The following is a 27,423-nucleotide window of genomic DNA, read 5'->3' as shown; positions in this document are numbered from 1 at the left end:
TAAATATGTTTTTGGTAAAAAAATAAATATTTGTACATATGTGAACATGTTGGTGACATACTTTTGGTTTCTAGTTTTGAGGAGGTGTTGCAGATAGGGAAAGCTATATATAGATTGTTGAATTTTGTTGTAAGAAGACACCCTTTCTCTATGACGTAAAAAAGGGGAGTGATTTATGAGCTAGCACAAGTGTTACCATCAATGACAAAATGGGAGATTGTTGCAAATAAGAGTTCTTGTTGTCATTAATATCAAACTTGTTGATTCGAATGTGGTCTAGTATAATGTAGTAATAGTGGGTTACTTCTATGATCATGCAGATGTATCAAGTTTACTTGTGGATGTTTCATAATTATTATAAAGATATAATAATTTTTTCAAAGATTTTGTGTTTATTTGTAGGACTCGCAATTGGTGTTCAATTATATGTGTGACTGATTCAGTTTTAATGTAAAGGAATGCATTACATTCCAATTCCTATTGGTATTTTGGTAATGTGGCTTAATTAGTTAGTGTTTAGATATTTAGTGATGTTATCTTGGGCATTTGTTTGTGTCATTGGTGGTCCCCATTATAAATGGTATCACTTGTATTGGTGCACCTTAATCACTATAACTTTTGCACCTGACCTATAATGTTTGGTCGATGTGATTGTGTTTAGATCTATTAATGATGTTTTAGGATGGATGGGAAGGTGTGCTAACATTGTGTGATGCCTCACACATCTCATTTTGCCTTCTTCAATACATTGGAGACTTTTTTGGGTAGCTATTTTGTATTTGCATGTTACATCTAATTAGGCCAATCTAAATGATAGTTTTGAGGTTTCAAATTATATAAAGGATGGAATCATTGTGTGAAAAGATAGACTAGTTATGTGAGTTGTGTGAAGAAAATGTGAAGTATTACAAAGGTTTGAAACTAGAGCAGAGCAATAATGAAGATCATTTTTTATTTGTTTTGAAAAGTGAACTATGGTCAACATTTCAATGGATGTGGTTCTTTGTGGTTCAATCCTATCGAAGTTACTGTAGTACCCTTACTTGTTTGAACTGATACTTTGTTCTTATTATTCTCAGTGGATACATTATCATTGGTTATTTAGAATTGTATAACATTGTTTCATGTTTTATCTGATTATGAGACATATGTTTTATTTGCAGTATTTATGTATTTATGTTTTATGGCATTATATGGTTCATTGCTATGTACTGACGCTTTACTTCATCTATGCACTGTGTGTTGTGTATCTGCGAGTGTATGGGATGCATGGGGATGATTTTCCTTCACTCATCTCGGTGAGACAGGGAACGTCGTGAATCTCCTTCATCAGTGTGTATGTTAAAATTTTGATATATGTATATATGCATGTGTGGTCGGTGATGCAGGATGTTGCAGGTACAAGTACCGGGTAGGTATGGGGTATCGTCTCCACCTGGCTACACAGGTCTGAGCGTGCCTTATATTTTCCGATGGAAGTGAAGGAGATAGTAGTTGACCCTAATTTTAGTCAGTTACACTCGGGTGAGTGCCTTCAGTAAGTCATTCTGTCAATTGGTTTGGTCTTCATATTTTATTGTTTGATCTTTATAAAAGTTGCTTGATGCTTGCTTAGTCTGCGTATCCACTGTCCCAATTTTTGTATGAAATTGGTAACTGTTACGTTTATTACGTCCATAAGAGTAGTTATTTGAGTTGAGATAAGGTGATCATATTATCAGTAGTTTATATCGCCATCGGTTTACTGTGATAATGGATTATGCGTGTATATAATTAGAATTATAAATATGTCATGTTTTATAAACTTTTCGAACGTATAATATATACATAATTCAATTATTTGAATATATATATATATAAGAAATGCTGCTCATTATAAATATTAGAAACCAAAATATACATTTACAAATATAATTTGCTAAGAAGGATTAATATTTAAATATTTATATTAATTAAAGTCATTAATTAATTATTAAAAATATAATAATGAAATTAAAATAAAACAAATTTTAAAAAGGTAATGGCGGGTTTTTAAGTTTAAGTAAACTAATAATTATGGTGGTCGATAGTAATATCGACCACCCCCCTTAATAAAGGGAGGGATCGGTATTACTATTGATCACCCTCCTCCCTTTCATTATACACATCTCCTCCCATTTTAATTAAACGCTTCTCCATGTGCAGCAGACAACGACTACCCTCCTCCCTTTGTAATGTTTCATACTCCACGTGGAAGCCACGTTGCAAGCAAGCATAAACCACGATGGGTATTGCTATTCCATGCACCACGTTAACTTGCAAATACAGTGGAGGCACCGATTTATATGCAAACTTTGCCATTAAGGTATGTAGTGGTGGAAAGTAATGTAAGGGTAAAAATTAATGTGAGGATTAACTTAGAAAATAACGTGGTTCATCAGCCCACGTAAACCCACCCATATCCACCATTTTCTACTTGAATTATATGGTAATTTAACCTTGCACATAGTTAGGAAGTTATTTTTAGTAAAGTCAATTTAATATTGAAGTCAAAAGCCACATGTATTATCTATAAATAAGGACTTAACCACTTTAGAAGTGTGGTGTCGTGAAATAGGTAATGAATAACTTTACATGATGAACACATAGGTGTTCAATAACGACTAGGACTGTTATGTTGTAATTAGATCTTGAGTGGTGTCACTTAGAGTCAATCCACCACTAGTAGAGATAGCTCGAAAGTAGGAAAGTGGGTAGATGACAACCTTATATATAGACCATTGAGTTGGAAGAGAAGGGGGGATGGAGATGCAACGAAGGAATAGAGAATGAAATAGGAGAATAGCAATTTTGAGATTGACAAGCAAGGCATAGAGCTAATTGGTGGAAGATCGTCAGAAGGTTCACAAATCAGATTCAAGCTTGCAAAGAGGTCAAGGTTTCATTTGATTTTGTTTAATATATAACGAAGGTTGGAATTTGTATTTTTTTGAACATAGGTTATGGTGATTTATATAATTATGCTTATATCATTGTTAATTAAAAATATAATTATTAGTCATTTAAAATAGTTGAATGGAAATCATAGTGAAATAAATGTTAACTAGTTTAATTTCTATAGTAGTGAATAGGGTTATTTAAGCTTGTAGTTATATTATAAGGTTAGTGGATAGGGAGCATGATAGATGTTATGGAAGATGTAATATAGCAAATATGTTTCTTTAAGAAAGTATCGACATTTCTTATGAATTAAAATTATAAGTTTATATCGCCTAATCTCTCTAGATGTCCATGTACCCTGATTTATTTACCTCTTTTCTCAACAAATGATGACATTGATTTATCTGGTTTAATATAGTCGAAATTCTTATTATTTTCTGGAAATCTTAAATTGCAAGCTATTTATACATTTGGTTGTTTTAAGAAAGATTGTTGTCAATTTGTCTTGTGTTGTGTCTTGGCCAGTTATTTAGAGGTTTTAACCTTAAGGAAATGAGCCACTGTGAGTTGTTCGTAATGGTAAACCCTAGGTTAGTAATTTTGTATCTTTCATTTGAGGTAGGTCAAGTTTGGGAATGGCTATCTGTGTCGCCATAGAGTTCTGTAGATAGAACTAACCCATAGTTTCCTAAGAGAGAGAGTGGCTTTTGAGCGGGAACTGTGCCGAAGAGGTGACAGGATAACCCGTCAGAAGTTGGTTAAGAAAGTGAAAACCTAATAAATGACTAGGGAAGGGTAGAATAAAAGTTAAATGAAATAATGTGCCTCGCACATAGGTGAGTGCTAGTATAGGGCTCATAATGTAGCGAGAAGGCCTGGAATGGCAAACTTACCACCTTGTCATCATGAGAGGATTGGTAAGGTCCGCATGAGTCTTAGTTGGAATCGGAGGTTCGGGAGAGGTCACCAGGATAACCCAGGATGGGGGCCGGGACCTATGGAGGCTGTACCATGGTATCCACCATAAGACATGCGATGACACTTTCTCCTTAGAGTCACTAGTGTTTTGTGAGTTGGGTCACATAAATGTAAGTGGAGTCTTGTAGTCCTTTCGTCCTTGTTTCATTTTGCTTGCTTGAGGGTTATCTACTATCTCCAGCACGGTGGGGTGGTTCCTTTTCGGAATCATATGGTCGGGTGGTAGTGTCACTTCCCATCGGATGTTCTGGTACGTATCTTCAGGCGAGGAAGGACTTCGCTAATATTCGTGGATCGTGATTCATGTACCAACTCTTCTTCCTATCCATCTTTCAGTTAAATACTAGAGGTTTTGAAAAGAAACTATATGTAACTTTCATTTTGTATCATTTTAGCTCATGATGTAATTTCTTTTTGAAAACATGAATTTTTGAATATTGAAAGCAAAGAAATATTGTAAGATATGCTACTTCAATTACTGATTTCTGATGTATATAGTATATGATTGCTTGAAGAAATTTAGATTCTTTCATTGCGGAAATTTTATCTTACATAATTAATTTACGAAGTAATATTCGTTGGTAACCCTTAGGAAATTCAAGTGTTAAACTTCCGCTATGTTATTAGATGTACTAAGGTTTAATTCATGTACTTTTTAAAAAAAAATTTATTTCCCCCTTAATTGCATAGATTATGATGTTTTCCTTTAGGGTTCCTGACGGGGCATTACAGTTACTCTATCATAAGTTTTGTATCTTTCCCTAAAGAAGTGATCTTCAGTGTTTCGAATTCCCTATTGTATCTTACCCTAAGATTGTGTGCCTTAGTCTTCCAAGTCATTTCAAGGGCAGTGAGATCCTTGGCCATTGGCTTAAACATTTTAACTTGATTATATCATACAGTGAGATAATTCTCACCATGGTTTTTCTTAGTATGGGTTTTTCCCATAAAAAATCTTGTTGTTCATGTGTGGTTATTTTTGTTGCTTTAGCTATTGACTATCATGCATATTGTAAATAAAATGAATGTTGAGTAAAGGTTAAATTTGATTAAGTTTTAATGTATGTTGATGTAGCATCCTAAATTGTAGTCACCTACGATTTTGTCCTCACTTAGGCCTAATTTTGGGGTTGGATCCTCTAAAGCTTGATAGAAATGTTGATTTTTCTCACACCACATACCTATTATCTAATTTTTATCAATTCCCAGTTTCACCCTATTTCTGGAGTCCTAATTTCTAGGACCAAGATGTACCATGCCCTAGTGCCAAATCAAGACAAGGGAATACCACGTCCTAGTCGTAAATTAAGGCTAGGGCATACCATGTATTAGGCTTCTTAATTGGGCCCCCAATTCTACCCCCTAGAAGTCATCATGAATGAGAAATAATTTGGATCTTGTGTCAACCTATTGCAAAAATTTAATTTAATTTTCTACATTCAAGCATAAAAATGTTGGCAATATAACAAGAATATTGAGAAGGTTGTTGATGATTATGGACATAACTGATTAAAGATGTTTTGCTATCTTCATATTATTATTTTGTCATTAATTTCAAGAAATTGATTTTCTAATTCAGTATGATGTTGCCATATCTTAAGAAATATGATATAAAGATCATAAAGAAGTCGGTAAAGACACAGGAAAGAATATGATAAATAAAGGGATAAGTTATTCAATGGGTAACTCTATCGAGTCAGACAATGATGAGATCTTGATGTTTTAGATTGTTTTAACATCATACATATGTTGTAAAATGTAAAGGTTAATACTACACTATGTTATCAGCCAAAGGACCTAGTCGGTAAACCCTAAGGTTATCGCAGTCGGTTAATGAAGACAGAATGTGTACCGAGTAAAGTTTAGTATTCACCAAGTTGTAACCGAGCTATAACAGAATGCATTAAATGTTTCCATGTGATATTTAATAAAAGAAGCTGATGAGCTAGAGTGGATCAATGATTGGCAAGCCGTGGAAGAAGTTTGTTAACAAATCTAAGGCAATGGAAAGTCAGCAAGAAGATCTATAGCTCAGATTGAACCGCATTACCCTAACACAAGCTCCAAGATGATTGTGCAAGTTCTGAGGTAGGGTAAAACATTTTTTAGATTGTAAGATACAATGAACCTGGACAAGATTGAATATTTGATGGCTATGATTGATCATGCGAAATGTGATCAAGGAGATTAAGCGGTTGGATGATTGTTTATAAATAAGGAACTGTTGATAAACAGTGTATGCGAGCAAGTGTATGCACAAGGATGCTACATAGTGATCATCGAGCACAGAGGCTTGAAGACCTATTGGAATAACAAAGTATTGATGCCTAGTAGATAGACAAGATTAGTTCTATGTCTAGATTTTGATTGAACAAATAAGAATCTGCTTTAGCATTTTTAGATGTAAAGTTGCAGATAGATTATATTATTGTTAGCTTGTGAAAGTAATAGAAAATCTCTTAACCGAGTGGACTTAACAGTCTTATAAGTAAATTCTCTAACAAGGTGACATTATAAATGAGTTTTTGAACTCCTTTGACAAGGTCACTTCTAACAAAGTGAAGATCCTAACAGATCTAAGGGAAATCCCTTAACCAGGTCACATCTAGCAATGTGTTTTGTAATCTTTAACAAGATTGGCTTTTAACCGAGCATACTCTACAAGAGTATATTTCTTAGTGGGTCCGAAATCCCACAGTGGTTTTTCCCTATTTGGGTTTCCACGTTAAATCTAGTGTTATGAGGTTTATATAGTTCATATGTTTTTGAGTTTGCATGTTTGACAGTTTTATTCTATGACTGATATATGTTACCGAGGTTGAATCTGATGTTTTCATTGATGATTAAGTTTGTATGATTCACCCCCCCCTCTCATCTTGTTGGCTATTGGATCTGTACTTATATTAAGTATTAGAACTATCAATTGGTATCAAAGCCTTGGACTCCTAAAGGAAAGTTTAAAGGCACTTGAGTTAAAGATCCAAAGATGTATAAGAGGGATGCACCCAAGCTGAATAAGTCAAGTTTCTCTACATGGCAGAAAAGGATGAAGCTACATCTATCAAGAGTTGGAGAATATGCTATATACTATCTGGAGAATGATTTTGTTACACCGAGCACCTATCCATTAACTATGGAAGAGATAAAGGCAAAGCAAGAACACATTCAAGCAATGATTGAGATAACATCTGCATTGACCGATTTTGAGTTTAGTGATGTAGAAGGCTGCAATGACATGAAGGCTATGTGGACTAAGCTCATATCTGTATATGGAGGAGATGAACATGTTCAAAGAGAAAAAGTTGATAGTCTCAGAGGACAACTTGAATCTATGAGGATGAATGAAGGTGAGAACATAACCCAGTACAGTACAAGACTAAAGGAGATTGTAAATCAAATCAAGGGAGCAGGAGGAATTATTGAAGAAAAGGATGTGACAAGTAAGTTGTTAAGAACCCTTCTACCTGCTTATGCAATCCGAGTCTCTACAATCAATGAATTAAGGTCTATACCTAATATGCTAGTTTCCTTGGATGCTACTATTGGTAAGCTACATGTATTTGAGTTCAGTAATTTTGATAACAGTAGGTCATCGGTAAATAAAGTTGAATCTGCATTTGGCTCTTTTCATTTGAATGAATCTAATGATTACAATGAAAGAAAGTATAAGTACTTTGGAGGAGATCATAGTGGAGCAAGTGAAAGATTTCGGAAGAACCTGGAGGAGGTACACAAACTGTATGAAGAAATCAGAAAGAAGGAGGAGTTTGAAGCACTATTGGCCAAAAGGTTACCAAGAGGCAAAGGTAAGTATAAGGGAAAACTACCCTTGAAATGTTTCAATTGTGATAAGATTGGACATATGGCTTCTAACTGTCCTAACAAAGATTTCACTGAAAAGAGAGATTACCAAGATGACAGACAAAAAGATAATCGTTACAGAGGTCACCAAGACTTCAGAAGAAGAGATAGAAAGACCTGCTTAATTTCTTATGAGGAATCTGAAGATGATAAATCAAATGAGACTGATACAAAGGAAGTTGTTTATGTGGCTATCAAGGATGGATCAGATGAAGAAAGGTATGAAGAAAAATCCCTAATATCTCACTTAAAAACTAATGATTCTTGGATTATAGATAGTGGATGCTCACATCATATGACAGGAGATAAACACAAGTTTGTTGTGTTAGAAGATTATGATGGAGGCTATGTTAGATTTGGTAATGATGCACCATGTCTTGTAAGAGGTAAAGGATCCATAACACTTCTTGATAAAGCAAGATGCAATGATATTTATTGGGTTGAAGGTTTGAAATATAATTTGTTGAGTGTATCATAGCTAAACAACACAGGTTACCGAATAGAATTTTAGAAAGCAATTGTCAAAGTTCATGACAAAAATGGAAAGTTAGCTGCTATCGGGACACAAACAAAAGATAATACATTTCACCTTGTCTCTACTCACAACAAGTGTTTGCATGCAAAGATTGATAACACCTGGCTATGGCATAAAAGGTTTTGTCATGTTAATTTTGATAATCTGATCAAGATAAGTAAGAAGCACAGAGTAAGAGGTCTACCGAGTCTTGAAAAACCTGAGAATGCTATATGCCGAGGATGCCAAATGGGCAAGATGACAAGATCCAGCTTTACAAGTAAGTTCTACACTTCTAAGGGAATTTTACATCTTGTGCACACTAATCTTTGTGGTCCTATGAAAGTTCAAAGTTATTATGGTGATAAGTATTTCATATTATTTGCGGATGATTATTCAAGGGTGACGTTAGTAATGTTTTTAAAAGAAAAATCAGAAGCTTTTCAAATGTTTAAATGGTACAAGGCTAGAGTTGAAAATGAAATAGGAAGACAACTGAAATGTCTTAGATCAGATAGAGGAGGAGAGTTCACATCTGATGAGTTCAACCTATTTTGCAATGATCATGGTATTAAAAGACAAGTCTCTGCACCGAGGACTCCACAGCAGAATGGAATAGTTGAAAGAAGAAACAGATCTATTGTGGATTGTGCTAGAACACTAATGATTGAGAAGAAGGTTCCACAAACATTTTGGAGAGAAGCAATAAGCACAGCTGTTTACATCTTGAACCGAGTTCAATTGAAGAAAGGTACTTTGAAGAGACCTTATGAAATCTGGTATGGCAAGAAACCGAATATAAGTTATTTTAAGATCTTTGGAAGCAAATACTATGTTCATAAAGATGATAGAAATGGCAAGTTTGATCAGAAAAGTGAAGAAGGAACATTTCTAGGATATTCCTCTAGAAGAAAAGCATTTAAATGTATGATCAAATCATCTAACAAAATAGTAGAAAGTACAAATGTGAAAAGTGATGAATTTGTAGAAATAACTGATGATAAGAATTCCAAAGAACCAGAAGACTATGATGAATTTGTCTATGTGCAACCGAAAAGTCCTATTGAGATAACTGTTGAAGGAAATGAGGAAGATATCTAGTTACCGAGTGATGAAGAGGATCATACAGAGCCTACTGAGCCTGTATTAGCCAAATATGTTAGAAGACATCATGCACCAAGTCAGATTATAGGAGATAAGGATGATCCAGTGATGACAAGGAACAAACTGAGATAGAACACATGTTTGATATCTGAATTTGAACCAAGAATAGTAAAAGAAGCATTTAACAATGAATATTGGATAAATGCTATGACTAAAGAGATTGATCAAATCAAGAAGAATGACACATGGACACTAGTCCCAAGACCTAAGGAAAAAAATGTAATCAGTACAAAGTGGATCTTAAGAAACAAGCTAAATGAGAAAGGAGAGGTCATTCGGAACAAAGCAAGATTGGTTTGCAAAGGTTATGCCCAAGAAGAAGGAATTGATTATGGTGAAACTTTTGCACCTGTTGCCAGACTTGAAGGAGTTAGAACATTGTTGGCATATGTTGCTTTCAAAAACTTCAAGGTATATCAAATGGATGTCAAATCTGCATTTCTGAATGGAATATTAGAAGAAGAAGTTTTCATTGAACAACCTGAAGGATTTGTTGAAGACAAGAATAAAGATCAGGTATGTAAATTGAACAAAGCTTTATATGGTCTGAAACAAGCACCTAGAGCATGGTATGAAAGACTGCACTCTTATTTGATTAAGATTGGTTTTATAAGGACGAGTGAGAACAGTAACATGTACATGAAGAATGATGAAAATGGAATACTAATCTCAGCCATATTTGTTGATGATATTATATTTTGTGGAAATGACTCTTTATGCAAAAACTTTGGTAATGAAATGAGCAAAGAATTTGAGATGTCATTAATCGGTGAGATAAAGTATTTTATAGGCTTACAGATACTACAAATGAAAAATGAAATTTTCATTACTCAATCCAAATACATAAAGGAAATCTTGAAGAAATTTGGAATGGAGGATTCAAAGCCAGTAAGTACTCCTATGACTACAAACTGCAAACTATCAAAGAATGATGAATTTGCATTTGTTGATGAGACACTCTACCGATCCATGATTGGAAAACTACAATATGTTGTCCATAGCAGGCCTAATATAGCACATGCAGTTGGTATTGTTGCAAGATTCTCTGCAGATCCTAAGGAAATACACATGACAGCAATCAAAAGAATTTTCAGATACTTGAAAGGCACTGAAAATTATAGCTTAGTATATCAGAAAGGAAATGATTTTGATTTGAAAGTATATACTGATGCTGATTGGGCAGGCAACATTGATGACAGAAAAAGCACAAGTGGAGGAGCTTTCTTCTTAGGAGAAAGACTAGTGAGTTGGCTTAGCAAGAAACAAGGATGTGTTTCTTAGTCAACAGCCAAAGCTAAATATGTTGATGTAGCACTGAATTGTACCAACATTGCATGGATCAAACAATTGTTGGAAGGTATAAATGAGAAAGTTACCGAGCTAGTAACTATACTCTGTGACAATACTAGTGCCATTAATATTTCAAAGAACCCTATTATGCACTCTAAGACAAGGCACATATCTATCAAATATCATTATCTTAGAGAAGAAGCTCATGAAAAGAGAGTGGTGTTGGAATATGTTAACACAAAGGAACAAATAGCTGATATCTTTACCAAGCCACTACCAAAAGATATTTTTGAATATCTCATAAGTAAGTTAGGGGTCCTACCCCTATCCTCTACTCACTGACCGAGTTCGGTGAAAGCATCACTTCGATGAACCTATTGAATATCTTTTAGGGAGCTGATGCTGGAATGATACACTTTAAGAATGCTTTTCTGAAAGTGTACTAGAACAATACTGATATAATACAGACAATGATACAGGGGACGGGAATTGTAATCAAATGCTCTGACCGAGACTCAGCTGATACACAACAGTAGGGAATAACTTCTTACAGAAACAACTTATGTTTTAGTTCTTTTCTTTTTGGCATTGTTGTCAAAGGGGGAGAAGATCTACCAAAGGGGGAGAGGACTAAAGGAGGAGAAGACCTGAGAAGATTGAGAGAAGTCTGATGTATGGGGGAGAGCATTTCAGCATTTCAGAATCACAACAATCCGAATTCTTAATGATCAAATCAATTGGTTTTGCCATCAATGCCAAAGGGGGAGATTGTTGGCAATATAACAAGAATATTGAGAAGGTTGTTGATGATTATGGACATAACTGATTAAAGATGTTTTACTATCTTGATATTATTATTTTGTCACTGATGTCAAGAAATTGATTTTCTAATTCAGTATGATGTTTCCATTTCTTAAGAAATATGATATAAAGATCATAAAGAAGTCGGTAAAGACATAGGAAAGAATATGATTAATAAAGGGATAAGTTATTCAATGGGCAACCCTACCGAGTCAGACAATGATGAGATCTTGATGTTTTAGATTATTTTAACATCATACATATGTTGTAAAATGTAAAGGTTAATCCTACACTATGTTATCAGCCAAAGGACCTAGTCAGTAAACCCTAAGGAACCTAGTCAGTAAACCGTAAGGTTATCACAGTTAGTTAATGAAGACAGAATGTCTATCGAGTAAAGTTTAGTATTCACCAAGTTGTAACCGAGCTATAACAGAATGCATTAAACGTTTACATGTGATATTTAATAAAAGAAGCTGATGAGCTGGAGCAGATCAATGATTGGCAAGCCATGGAAGAAGTTTGTTAACAAGTCTAAGGTAATGGAAAGTCAGTGATCTACAGCTCAGATTGAACTGCATTACCCTAACACAAGTTCCAAGATGATTGTGCAAGTTCCGAGGAAGGGTAAAATGTTTTTTAGATCGTAAGATACAATGAACCTAGACAAGATTGAAGATCTGATGGCTATGATTGATCATGGGAAATGTGATCAAGGAGATTAAGTAGTTGGATGATTGTTTATAAATAAGGAACTGTTGATAAGAAGTGTATGCGGGAAATTGTATGCACAAGGATGCTACATACTGATCACCGAGCACAGAAGCTTGAAGACCTATTGGAATAACAGAGTATTGATGCCCAGCAGATAGACAAGATTAGTTCTATGTATAGATTGTGATTGAACAAATAAGAATCTGCTTTAGCATTTTTAGATGTAAAGTTGCAGATAGATTGTATTACTGTTAGCTTGTGAAAGTAACAGAAAATCTCTTAACCGAGTGGACTTAACAGTCTTATAAGTAAATCCTCTAACAAGGTGACATTCTAAATGAGTGTTTGAAATCCTTTGACAAGGTCACTTCTAACAAAGTGAAGATCCTAATAGATATGAGGGAAATCCCTTAACCGGGTCACATCTAGCAATGTGTTTTGTAATCTTTAACAGGATTGGCTTTTAACCGAGCATACTCTAGAAGAGTATATTTCTTAGTGGGTCTAAAATCCCACAGTGGTTTTTCCCTATTTGGGTTTCCACGTTAAATCTGGTGTTATGAGGTTTATATAGTTCATATGTTTCTGAGTTTGCATGTTTGACAGTTTTATTCTATGACTGATATATGTTACCAAGGTTGAATCTGATGTTTTCATTGATGATTAAGTTTGTATGATTCACCCCCCCTCTTATCTTGTTGGCTATTGGATCTGTACTTATATTAAGTATCAGAACTATCAAAAAAGAGGTCTACTCCTCTCATTTTAAACCTAATCAAGAACCTAACAAATTGAAATTAATATCTTCACATATCTACACTCTATAAAATTCATGTGACCAAGCAATCAATCATTCATCAAGCATTAGAGTATAATTCAAGTCAAGTTCAAGCATTGAAGATGGCATTCATGATCAATTTTTTATGAAGACATCCTATATAAAACACAGATTGTTTTGTGTGAAGACAAACAAAACTTCACCAAGGTGAACATTTTGGTTTCAAGCATTACATTTCAAATTTAGTGTTTCCCTCAAAAGAAAGGTACTTTACTTATAGTCTTTCATTACTTTTGTCAATTCAATTTCATCATTAATTCTAAAATCAAGGATCTACCTAAAAGAAACCCCTATTCGTAACATATTTCTCTTTCTTTCTATGTGCAAGAAACAAATACAAATTTATACTCATGAAATATGGTAGAGTCAATAGTGACAAATAGGTTAGCTTTCCAAATTAGAATATTTGGAGGACCAAGGCAGAGTTGTGCTACTTGGTCCCAAAAAATTATGTTGAACTTCTAGGAATAGGTTTGACACATATTTTTCCTAGATCCAAGTTTGTAGCTCTGTGGGATATCCGTAGCTTACTATTTATATCAGATTACTTCAATGATTCATTGTTTTTCAATAATTTCATAATCAATCCAATTCAAATCAAGAAAGGGGAAGTTAATTATATCAATCTAGTTGAATCCAATTAGAATCATAGTCTCTTTCCTATTAGGACTGATCCTAGATCTATTAGGTTCAACACTTTTCAATGTATGTAGGTTAATTGTGCTAGTTAGTGGTTTTATTACTTAAACCCTAATTCTCAATTTTCATACAAATACACTTGATTCACCCCCCTTTTCAGCATCAGTTGTGTTCAACAAGAATTATACAAATACACACCAAAAAGTGACAAATACACAACAAAACTATTCAAATACATGATTCTAGTGAAAATATCTATCTAAGCTATTTTAGGTATCAAAATGTGACTAAATCTGAATGTTTTATTATTATTGTGGCAAGAAAACACTACAAACAAGAGGACATGATGTTTATTTAAGTATTGAATAATAAGGGTATGGCCTAGGCTTCTCAAAGCCAAAAAATTTACTAGACTTATCACAAAAGAAGACACACCCAAAACTCTTTACAACTAAGGTCAAGGTCAATTTAAACTAAATTCAAGCCCACACTTGGGATCTCTATTGACTCAAATGTGAAAACACCTAAAGGGATGTTTACATTTTTCTCTTTAAAAGAGAGGATGAGTACAAAGCTCCAATACTAGAACCATGACCCAATCACCCTCTTTCCAAAAGTCATGCATAGCTTATACAACCCAAAAAATTCTTTCTCATCTCCAGGGAGCCTTATGGTGAGTAACTTCAATCTGTGATTTTGCATCTATTACACTGAGCAAGCCTCAAACAATCTCAATCAAAAGGGGTGGAACACTACAAAAAAAATTCTAATTATTGTTTGAGATCATCCACTTACATATTATAACAATGAGATGCTTCAATCTTCAATCAACCCAACATGGCCCATATGTCCACATCCCAATTGACATTAAAGGCATCAATTATGGATACTTGAGAATCCATATTTTTCCTTACACCTTATTTATATTGCAGTCTAAAGGAAATACCATTTTTGATCACTCCCCTTGGAGTGATGACTTCTCCAAAGGCAAGTTCTCTACAAAAAGAAAAAGAAGAATTTTCAATTTATCTTGCAAACAAGATCCATGAAGGTGAGGGGAGAGTATACTTTTACAATATCTTAGGTTTTAAACATAGAGCGTGCAAGCACACAAGGTACTACAAACAAAGGTATTTTATAAAGAACCAAATTGAAATATGAGCTAATCTAAGAAAACACAAACATTCAACTAACTACAACTACAAAACCACAAGTTAGTAGTTGCAAAAAAAAAAAAACCCTTTAGGTCCTACAAGAAGAAATTATTAGTTTCCAAAAGAGGGGCCTTTTACAATCAATGAAAAAGTTTCACCACTTTGTTAGTACCAACAAGAGAGTTAGAAAAATAAATAAATAAATCTAAAAGTGAAATTAAAATGCTAAATGTAAAGCATAAAATGCATCTACAAACACCACAAACATTGTAAGACTTCCAAAAAAAAAAAATAATTGAGTGACATACAAAACCAAAGACACAACAAGATAGACCACGTATGTAGAAAAATAAATCAAATACAGATTAGAATAAACCAAATATATATTAGGATGAACCACAAATGCATCAATATATACAGATACATGGCAGAATAAAAAATTAGTAGATTAAAAACCCCTAATTAGTTGTATATGTGACAAAAACTACAATAGATCTATTAAGAACTACTAGATATGCAAAACAACAACAAAAAAGTGACAACGCAAAGAAAATAACAAACTTTAGAAAACCTTGATTAACCAAGAACACATCAAGATCTACTAAATAGGTGGAAATAAGGTGCCATAAAATATTGAATATATGGCAACAAAAAAATCTAATAGAAGATTTTAAAAAAATACAACACAAATTTCTAGAAAGACGAAAAAAATGGAGGGTTTGGATTAAGAGGTGGGATTATGAATGGTCATGATCACATAGAAGAGAGAGAATCAATAAGATTTGAGGGTAGGTAAAGATAAAGGGAGGAGATTAAGAGGTGAGTTTGACTTTGGAGATATCACAAAGTGAATAAAGAGATGGTTGACACTAGTCACGTGTCTACGAATTTATATTATGATCCACATGAAGAAGTTGGAGGGCTAGGATTAAAAGAGGAAAAACACAAGTAAATTGATTAAATAATTAAAAGCATTTTCTTAATTGAGGAAGAGCTAGATAAATTAAAAAAACAAAATATTTATTTAATTTAAGAGAGAAATGGGACAATTAAATAAATAATAAATATTTTTTAAATTACAAAGAAGAGACTTACTTAATTAAATAAATAAATAAAAATAATTATCTAATTAATAGACCTACACTAGGATAAAATAATTAAATAAATAATAAATATTTACTAAATTAAAGTTAATTTTAGTGTCTACAAATACCATATCTAAAATAGTAACAACAATTAAATACACAATACAAATATAATTAACAATGGCATGCCAAATATGCCCATTCAAACTTTTAGAACACTCCATGTGCAATAGAAAATTGTTTTTTAAATGATTGAATAGTCAATCAACTATTTAGGTTAAGAAAATATTTATTATAGATAATAATATATTGCAAAAATAATCTTCATGACATAGTGTACCTACATCAATAAGGTGGCATTCTTATACACATTCTAGGTAATATAACATGATTTTGAGAATTGTGCATCTAGATATATATGGATCTCTACTATTATAAAGAAGTCATACCTTGGATCTACCCTAAAATCATGTACATGTATTTTACCTATACCAATAATGTATCATTATTATATACACATTCGCCATAATATGACAAGATTTTGAGGATTGTGCATCTAGATTTATACACATCTCTAATAATATAAAGAAGGCATTCTATACCTCCAATCTACCCTAATTTTTTAACACACGATCACATGTCATTAATATACATATTCTTGATAATATAACATGATTTTGAAGATTGTTCATCTAGATCTATATACATCTCCACTATAACAAAGAAGGCATTATATACTCTCAATCTACCCTAAACAAGACATTGCATTTTGATTGTTTGGAAGAGATAGAGAGAAAAGACTTATATCTGATAGGGTTGTTTTTCTGAAGAGCTGCAGTAAAGCATTATTGCTTTGAAAGGTATTAAAGTTGAATGGTTTTTCGCAAGAGGTAAACGAAAAATTATTGAATTGAAAGGTACTAAATTTGCAACCCTTAAAAAATAGTGTTCTTAACATTGTCCCAATCATGTGATTGGATTGAAACATCATTTCTTTGAAAGTACTAAGGTTAAACTTTTTTTCACAGAGTTGCAGTGAAACATTAATTCTGTGAAAGATAGTAAATCTGTCAATCTTAAAGAAAAACAATTTTTAAATATTGTTTCATATAGATTTAGTTTTAGATCTCTCTTAAAACTATCTGATTTCCATAACCCATCATTTTTGTATCTGGAACTGATTTTATAACACTGACTTCATCAAATCTTTTGCATATATATCAATATGTTAAAACCCATCTTGTTCATTATCATTTTTCCTTATATTTTATCCTTCCCTTTTTAGATTGTCTACATATATTCATAGATTAGGGTTTCCTATTTTCAAATACTAATAGTGAATGATATCTCAGTTATATTATTTATTTATCATGGTTTAACTTTCTTTACTGGATAACATATATGCCATCTATATTCACTTTTAATATTATCAATTTTCAGATATAGACGATGGACTAGGCCAGATTTCAGATGGTAATGGTTTGACCCATTTTGGGGATTGATGCTTATATGAATGATGATAGTTATGTTTTGTTTGAAAACATCTATATTCAGATTTAATATTATCAATTTTCACATATAGATGAGGCACTAGGTCAGATTTCAGATCGTAATGGTTTGACGCATTTTACGGATTGATGCTAATATGAATAATGATAGTTATGTTTTGTTTAAAAATCTCTATATTCAGTTTTAATATTATCAATTTTCATTTTCACATTTAGATGATGGACTAGGCCAGATTTTAGATGGTAATAGTTTATATGAAAGATGATTGAATTATCTTGTAACAGGTAATATTAGGAATATCAAAATATGTTGACAAATTGTTTCATGATAATAGTCAAATAAATTTATCGTAGTTGATGGTAACTATTAAATAATAGTATCAATTGTTCAGATCTGAGTAATTATCTAAGAGAACTTTTAAAGTACCTTATGGGAGACAAGATCTAATTTTTCTATTCCTTAAGGCTGAGACTATTCAATTTATGTCTATATTTGGAACTGGAACCATCGTAGTTCCAGTTCCTGTAAATTTACACATCAAAAGAATTCTTTAATTGATTTGAATATGATTTATTTTCAACACTCATGAGATCTAAACAATATTCTCATATTCTGATTTTATTTTCTTTACTTTTTAAAATTCGTATCAACAGAACTTATTGACAGTCACTAAACTATGGATTCTAATTTTTTAGTCATATGCATGTGCAGAATATTACGAGAAGAGCTTGATGGATCTCAGAAACCTGCCCTTCAATTCAGCTCGAGTCTACAGTTCAGCCTACCGTGGAGTTACTAAGTATGTTTATACATACATATGTATTTTCATAAATATTTATATATTCCTAATAAAGGGCATAGTTTTAAGTAAGATTTTGTGGGACTCAATGTAGGCATAGATTTACAGGAAGATATGAAGTCCATCTCTGGGAAAAAATGAATGATAATAGGAGCCGCAAGGGTAAACAAGGTTAGTTTTATGAATTTATACTGTAATTCGTTATCAATTGAACAGCTTTCTTTCTACAGGATAAACAAGGTTAGTTTTATGAATTTATACTCTAAATTTAGAAGGTTAATTCATACTCTAAATTTAGAAGGTTGTTTTTATATGTTCAATGCTTTGAAACCAAATCACTGAGATTTTTTCATGGTCTTCTTTAAAGGTATAACTAGGTGTTATATATGTAGAGAAATAAGGTCTCCCATATATTATCTTTTATTGTCTTTATTTGACGTTACAAACAAGTTTTTTGGGCAGCTATTGAACAAATAGGTTTATTCTCATTGGGATACTGATTAGATAATTTAACTGTCTTATTGTGATCCATAAATTCTGCACAATGATTCGATTCTCCAGTATATCTCGGTAAGTAGATACTTAATCAGTTTGTTACACAGGTACTAAGTAATTTGACTTCATAGTAGTTTTCAAGTTCCAGATTTATAATTGAACTGCTCACTGTAGGCGGCTATGAGCAGGAAGAGAAAGCTGCTAGAGCTTATGATCTGGCAGCTCTCAAGTACTGGGGTCAAGAAGCTGTGACAAACTTTCCGGTATATAGCTCTATATACACTTTCATAGTTATTTCAAAATGTATCAGGTGATACTAATATAGACACTTAATTCATTAAAAATATATTATATATCTATATAAAAATTGTTTTCTAAATTTTCATTTCTGGTTTTCTTATATCAAATGCAGATTATAACATATGAGAAAGAGCTGAAAGAAATGCAAAACAGGTCGAAACAAGAATATATTAATTTTATAAGGAGGTATTTGGTTTTCCTACCCTGTATATATCCACATAAGTTTCACTGATGGGAGTTTTCCTGAAGGGATTGATTCTGTCTATAATTCAAAATCACTCCAGTTTGAAATAAAAATTATAATAGATCAAATACTATTACTTTAGACTTATGCCATTCTTTAGTTCTTAATTAAGATTTTATTGCATTTGTAATCGCATGCCCCTGATAGGTAGGTGTTAATTTTGCAGGGATAGTACTAGCTTTTCGAGGGGTAGATCAGTTTATCGAGGAGTGACAAGGTCTGGAGTTAATTTATTTAGATGAAAATCACATTCCAAATTTTGATTTATTTAGGCTGTTTATCTGAAATCAGACTCTGGAATTAATTTATTTAGATGAGCTTAAAGTTGGGCATTAACGTTACATTTTAAGTTTTGATTTCCTTAGATTGTTTGTCTGAAATCAGACTGGCTTCTTTAATAAGACTTAGATCTATTAGTGCGATTTAAAAGAAGCCAATTGACGGATAGAAATACAGTATTGACATAATGAAGCTCTACGATATTCATGATATAACCTGGCAGGCACAGAAATGAAAAAAAGTGGCAGGCTAGAATTGGGAGAGTTGCAGGGCACAAAGATTTGTATCTAGGAAAATTCGGTGAGTACACACAGAGTTTATAGTATAATGTTTATAACAAATTCAGTGTATTGACTATAGTTCAAGAAATGCATCGAATTATCAAACTGGATCAAATGGTTAGTGATTTTCATGGAATCCACAGAGACTGAGGAAGAGGCGGCCAAAGCTTATGACATTGCCGTCATCAAATACAAAGGACCAAGTGCTCTTACAAACTTTGAAATAAGTAGATATGATCTGGAAGCCATCATGAGCACCGAATTACCCGTAGAACGGACAGAACACCTCGCTAGTACTGGAGTACAAGAAATGGAAAGCATAGAACGTATTGAGAATTTTCTGAAAGATGCAGCAGACGCTCAGGCTGAGAATAATGTGAACAAATCTATCATCACTACTGGTAGCACAGAGAGCTCACTAACGGGCACAGTCAGACATTCTAATGCTTCTGCTACACCATCCAATGCTGCTCTTGAGCAGCCTGTTCAAGCTTCTCCAATAATGGCATGCTATCAGAAACAGAACCCTGCAGCACAGCAATTCATGCCCACAAACAAAAACTATGATTTTCTCTACAATCTGACCGGTTTCGAACCAGGAGCCATTGATGAGCATGGAATCTCAAAAACTATCTCAAAAACTATGGCATCTGCTCAAGGACTAGTAATGGGGGATTCCTCTTTTCCATCACACAGTTCTCTGGCAGCCCAATTCATTGATACCCAAGAAGAATTTGTTGCTTCAAATACGCTAGCCTCTGAATATATGCTGCCTGTGGGTACCTTCACCAGAAGCATAGTTTGCTCTCCTGGGAAGCCCTCAGGTTTTGTGAGAGCTGGCTATGAGAATCTCCAAGAAGGATTAGTTAATTCAAGGACACCATCCTCTGGAAACATGCTGTCTGTGGGTACCTTCCCCAGAAGCATATTCTGCTCTCCTGCGCAGGCCTCGGGTATTGTGAGAGCTGCTTATGTGAATGTAATAATACCTCAGAGCAACTGGATGGCATCCTCTCTTCAGTATCCAGAAAATGGGCCTATTGAAAAACCCGCATGTCAAGCTTCTCAAAGTGAGCCTATTGCAGAAACAGCATGTCAAGCTCCTATGTTCAATATCTGGAGTGATATACAGCTGTGAACGTCTTAGTCTTTTGAAATAGGATCTTAGTGCTTTCTCACCCATGTACTTGTTTAACATAATAATCTCTGTCCCTTTTCTTAAGAAACTATAATAAGAAGTTAGTTTATCATGTCTTTTTGGTTTTCAAGACTAAGGCTTTGTCCTTATGGAATAAATCCAATCTTTGGTGAGATTTCTCTTCACTTTATAGTATATGCTGAACATTCCCGTAATATAAAGTTTTTCAACTATCTAGATATTGTTGTGACTTCTTCATTATTAAGTGTCTTACTCTTAGCAACCAAGAAACATGTTTCAGAAGAAAAGCTACCAGTAAACATGTTTGCAACAAAAAACAATGAGCACTGACATTACACTGATATTAAACAGAAAAATTAGTTGCAGAATTACAAGCAACAAATATAAATCCTTTCTAGATCTTTCATACACTGCTGCTCAATCAGCACAGGCACAAGAAAGCACTTTATTAATTCTGAACTTGCTGTTCTGAAAGAACAGCAAAAAGACTCTTTTATTGTATTTACAAGAGAGTTGAAAAATGATCTAATACTATCTCTGATCATGTATCTACTACTTTACAAAAGCCTATGGTGAAAAGCGGCTTATAAATAAATTGACTTAGAAAGTTCTCCTGCAAGCTGAAGGCTGCCTGGAGAAAAAGAAAATAGTAATAGATTGTGCAAACTGCAACTGCAGATGAATGCCGTTGAGCATGTAATGAACATGCATGCCTTCAATCTCTCCCTCGATGATGAACGGGGTGAGGCTTAACTGATGGCTAAAAGCTGTAAAACTATTTTTAGAAAGAAATTTAGTGAAGATACTAGCTATTTGTTTAGATACAGTACAAAACTGTAATTGCACTTACTGTCTCTGGTTTACTGTAATTACATTAACTGTCTTGAACCAGAATACCAAATAAAATAATGATAGAGGTCCATGTTTTGGTTTAGCACAGGTTTCTTTGTTATTGTAGTATTGCTGTTATTATCATAGTTGGAAATTTTTGTAACCATATGACTTGTGAAGTTACTATTAAGGCAGCAATACATTTCATTTCAGTTAAAGAGTGACATTACCTTTTTCTTATTGAGTATTGATTTGATTTTATGTTATCCACTAACCCAAATCAATCAGTCTCTATGTAATTCATCTTGTTCAGTAGAAGATTTATCGATGTCTGAATTTTGTGTACCACTTACTTTTTCTTTTTCATGCTACTGAAATTCCCATGTATCCTACCCAAACTGAGAGATGGAACCCATATATAATATATGGGAGCTTCTCAACTAGACTTGTATACAAAGTAGCATCCATTCAGTACCTTCTTTAGTCAATTTTTCATGTGTGTTATAGGAGTTGTAACTATTATTTATGTCATCATTCTTAACTTTTTTTTTTCTTTTTGAATAAATCTGCTATTTATTTGGTTTAAGAAACAATTATACCTTCTAATTTCTGGAAAAAAAAATTGGCCTTAGGTCTTTGCAATCTCAAATATTTATTTATTTTTCTTTTGAAATTTTTCCATTAAAATTTTGCCATGAATTTTGTAATTGTAAATTCCTGATTATACAGGGCAATACTCTACCTTAACTCCCTTAATGTTGTTCCTTTCCTCTTGCCAATGTCAACACACACCTTCTTAGCTGACCCCCTTTCTATGCACCTTCACACCCACATTTTTACCTTTTTACAGCCCACTATTTTCTTTCGTTCACTACCATTCACAACCTATTATGGCACATTAGTTTCTACCCACACATCTCCATCGGCCCCCTCCCTTTTTCCTATACACCAGGTACTCTATTTTATATTCAGCCAAATTTGTCCTTTGACTTCAATGTAGCCAGATTTGCTCTTCCAGCTTATGCAACCACTTTTCCCTACCTTAATGATTGCCACTGCATGCCCCCTAAAAGATTGGTGCCACCTCCTATTTTTGTTTTTAAATGAAATAGAAACTAAATCAGCTTTTATGTCAATTGGCACATGTAGGCAGGATGCTGCCAGCGGTCATGGGATTTGGCATTATACCTACCAAGTCTCTTAAAAACTCCTCTTCAAATCTATTTGCGCGTATCTTTATTTTGTTGAGGCATTGTGTCAATAGTTATGTTTCAGGTCATATTTAATGATAGATCCTGCTCCATCATGAGTAGCATGATTTCGCAAGATATTCTTATATTAGACACACGTAGTACAAAGTTTGTGAGAATAGGCTCATAAAAGTAAAGTTGAAAGATAGAATCATCTTTTGAGATTGTGAATAATCTACATTGAACTTTTTCGTTTTGGCAATTGCACCTAAAATTATTTTTTCTCTCTTCTTCCATCATTTCCTTGGAACAATTGTCACCCTCCTCTCACAATGGTTCTCTCCTATCTTCTTCTTTATGGGCTACAACCCACCATCAGCTAATAACCTCCACCAAATATCCTCTCCACTCTTCCCCTCTTTCATGGATTTCAATCCACCATGAACCAACCACCTCCACCAAGTTTCACCTACACAACATTTAATAACCTCCACATACAAATATGCAACATCTGTATTCCACCTTGTCATTATACCATCCTCTTTCTCTCTCACTTCAGCACACAAATGCATCTCAAATTCTTTATTACAAAATTCATAAAAATTTACCTCATCTACTGCAACATCTTCTTCATCACCTCTCATTGGGCCTACAACTTCCTTTAGTAGTTCACCTTCTTTCCCATTATCTTCACTCAAAGTGATCTCTTCTCCAAGCAATGGGTTGTCTTAATCAAGTCATTGATCAACCTCTACTAAAACTTTAACTTTATTCTCTTCTTTCATTCCTTTAACAAGACATGTAACTCCATCATCCCTTTGACCTACAACCAATTATAATGGTCAAAAATTAGGGTTTCCACAATTAGATGTATGAAAACCACTAATTTTAGGCTTAGGGATCACTACATTAAAGAAGGGTGAACCCAATAGATCTAGCCTTAAATCAACAAGGATAGGGTTGATAATTCCTATTAGATTCACTGGAATTAGGATTGACACCCTCTTTTGAGTTGAATTGTGAAAATATTGAAATTAGGGTAAATGTGCTAGAATTGAAGTAAATATGCATGAACAGTGAGCTACAATCATCGGATTGAGCCACGAACTTGGATCTAAGCAATATAAGAGTTTTTGGATCTGTTCCCAGAAGGATATCTTGAAATATCAGAACCAGAGTGCCTATCGCTTTGGTCGTCCACACTTTACATCATCCAAATGGGATCATGTTCGTCTCTGAGAATAAAGCCAACTTTGAAGATTGCAGCTTTGCACCTATTTCCTACAAACATAAAGAAGGGAGAAATTGTTGGGAATAGAGGTTTACTAAGTCAAACCCCGGTTTAGAAATTAAACTTGAATGAAATATTGCAAATATTGAAATAAATAATGGAATGGTATACCTCAAATCTACAATTGTTGATAATGATGATTTACTTCTTGAATGTAATCACATATGTTATATGAAATGGCATGTACATCACAAAACGTTAATCACACACACATGTTTGCATATGAATGATGTAGTTGTGCTCCATAATAGATGAATGATGAATATGCAGCCTTGAAGATCTCTAAAAAATGCTTGATGATGAACGCTTCATGGATGCAAGAATGTTTGATTGATAGCTTGAATGGATAGATGAATAACAACTATTCCCATTAATAAAGATAAAGTACATTATTCACAAAAAAGGTAGGAGGTTGCAGGATCACCCCTTAGGAGTCAAACAAGTAGTGCCCAAATAATCAAAAGACAAAATAACATGGGCTACCAACTACTTAAGTGGCTAAAGTAGTGGTTGAAAGAGGTGGATCTATGTCATCCTTAGGATTTCATACAAAAGTGGGGTCAAGTTATTGTTCGAAAGGAACCACCCTTCTTCAGTAGAAGCCTCCTCTTTTCCTTGTCTTGATCTATGACTGATCTTCTTAATGGTTCAATAATTAGACCTTGAAATCATACCTCGGGGATTGGACATCCAACTAAGTAATTATCTCTCATCATGAAGGTTCATTTAGTTGTCAACCTAGGGCATATACTTGAAATAGTTCTGCAAGGTATATGCACTAGAAAGACTAAAACAACCACTTTTCCTATTGCTGGAATTGAAATGTTGCTCTAAGATAATGTTGGGAATAAATAACTGGAATACTTGGAAGGAAAGCTAACTACCCTCTAAGAAACATTTAAGAAAAAAAAACCTTATCCATGATCAGCAAATAGGATTCTACTCAGTTCATAGTGGCTGCAGGAATAGTCACATGAAGTATTCCAGTGGTTGTAGGAACAGTCTGTGATCAAGATAATTCTAAGTCCATAATAATAAATGACTGATAAGAGAAGTCAAAGGATTACTCACTAAGTGGGTCCCCTTAGCAAGAATCCAGATAACTGAATCAAATTTTTGGAGCTTAAAGCATCATCTTTATTGATTTAAAAGTACTTGACAATATAATAATTTGCTGAAAGTCTGCTTCATTCTAACTCAAAAGTGTATTACTATAATTGAAACTATCTTCTTTTCAACCACCGTACAAGAGAAGGTGAGAGTTTTATTTAAAGCATGAAATTCCTAACTAACTAGCATACCACTCCCAAAGTTTAAGGAGGATGCTTTTATTAAACAAGGAGAAAAAGAAGGTGAAATTACAAATGTTGAGAATCAGTCAAAGTCTATTGGAACAACCGAGAGAATCTAGCATAACTTCAATCTTAAATCTACTCCTTCAACAAAGGAAATCATTGTCTTCATATGTGTCATAATGAACCACTTCTCTGTGTGTGAAAAGTGGACCTGTTCTATACGCACAACACTTCGATCAAGTCATTATATGCATGGTTAGACTGATGTAAACATGAATATAAAAACCATAGCAAATCGACTCATTGTCTTCTAAAAGATGCAAGTATAAGATTGCTCTCAGATTATAAGCAATACCAGTGACTAAACTACACCAAGACGAAGGATTTAATCTATATGAGCATGGTGTTAACTAGATGGATGCAATATTGATCTAACAAGATTTAAGCAATATTAAGCTAAATGATTTAATCAATATGAAATAATTAATATGCAATATATCAATGAACCTAGAGCAAAAATAGTATAATAACAATATATTCTCCAAGATCTTTTTGAATGAGAGATGAGTCTGAATTTATAGAAAATTCAGAAAGAAACCAACGGCTAAGATCAAATGATGATGAGCAGTCAAGATTTTCCAAGAGAAAGTACAATCCAGGTGAATTGATGTGATTGGATGTTTTTATCAGTTTTAAAGAAAGTTGAACTAAAATTAAGATTAAAATCAAGAAAAAATGATTTATTCTCTATTTCATTCAATTTTAATATTTAATTGTATTAATTGCTTTCTTTGAGATTATTTATCAATTTTTAATTTGTTTTTCAAGATTGTTTCCAATTGATTCCTTTTCTCAATTAATTCCTTTCTTGGTCAATTAATTCTTTTTTTGATTTATTTCCATTTTTTAAGATTTGTGCTCAATTGATTTATTTTCAAATTAATTCCTCTTTTTGATGATTTAATGGCAAATTGATTTATTTAATTAAATATGCTAGGATTTTTATTTTATTTTTTTGATCAGTAAGAGGCTGAGGCCAAGAATTTTATTAATTATTTTGAAGTTTTACATTACTCCACTCATACGAGCACCGGTAGCAAAGAGTGGAGGTGAGAAAACCTTTGGCCTTGCCCGGGACCATAGTCCAGCTAGTCCTGACTTAATATATAATAATTTCAGATTTTAATACATCAACACCTCGAGCCAGGGTGATCTGGAGGGGGGTGTTTCTGTTTTACCCCTCCCTTACAAGCCCTAATTTACAAGTTTCAAAAATCATTTGTCCCTTAACTTCCACCTACTTGGTTCTGAAGTTGTTCTTTGGTTGTATATAGTACCCCTTAATTGCCCGGGGTATACCAGTTTGGCCTGCATGGTTAGTTTCTCAAACACTAGGCAGATTTGTTAGTATCGATCAATCCATTATCATAAATGAAATTTTATCTGTAAATCTAGAAAGTTACCTTAATAAACTATCCTGTGAAACTTATCCTCACAGAACATAAATAAGAGATATAAAACTTGAAACTGAGTTGGGTTTCCAGATTCATTTATCTTGGGCCCAATCATGGTCAACCCAAGACCCATCCAGATAAGAAGTCTCCACTTTACCAACTCTTGTTAATGCTCCTGGATGCAATCCTTAAGAAGGGTGAGATCCAGGCTACAATAACAAGAGTGGGTAAATGAGATTCGGTCAGTCCCACCTCCCTTTCCCTGTAAATTTATAGAAGAGAGGATGACGGAGTATATGATTATGCCAGGCTGGATATAAATTTATGTCCAAACCCTGA

The 27,423-nt window shown here is 33.6% G+C and overlaps 1 protein-coding gene across 1 annotated transcript; it reads left to right on the top strand.

Annotated features, from left to right (window-relative positions):
• Positions 1 to 2,263: 2,263 nt before the first annotated feature.
• LOC131054973 (AP2-like ethylene-responsive transcription factor AIL6) lies at positions 2,264 to 21,002 on the top strand. Its single transcript, XM_059210659.1, has 9 exons — positions 2,264 to 2,344; positions 18,162 to 18,265; positions 18,360 to 18,436; positions 18,827 to 18,835; positions 18,935 to 19,023; positions 19,173 to 19,246; positions 19,471 to 19,521; positions 19,807 to 19,883; positions 20,008 to 21,002. The coding sequence occupies exons 1-9, from the start codon at positions 2,264 to 2,266 to the stop codon at positions 21,000 to 21,002; spliced, it is 1,557 nt and encodes a 518-aa protein (XP_059066642.1).
• Positions 21,003 to 27,423: the final 6,421 nt, after the last annotated feature.

The sequence above is a fragment of the Cryptomeria japonica genome, chromosome 8 (assembly GCF_030272615.1).
Source record: "Cryptomeria japonica chromosome 8, Sugi_1.0, whole genome shotgun sequence".
Classification (NCBI taxonomy): Eukaryota; Viridiplantae; Streptophyta; class Pinopsida; order Cupressales; family Cupressaceae; genus Cryptomeria; species Cryptomeria japonica.
This window is presented reverse-complemented; position numbering and strand designations above follow the sequence as displayed.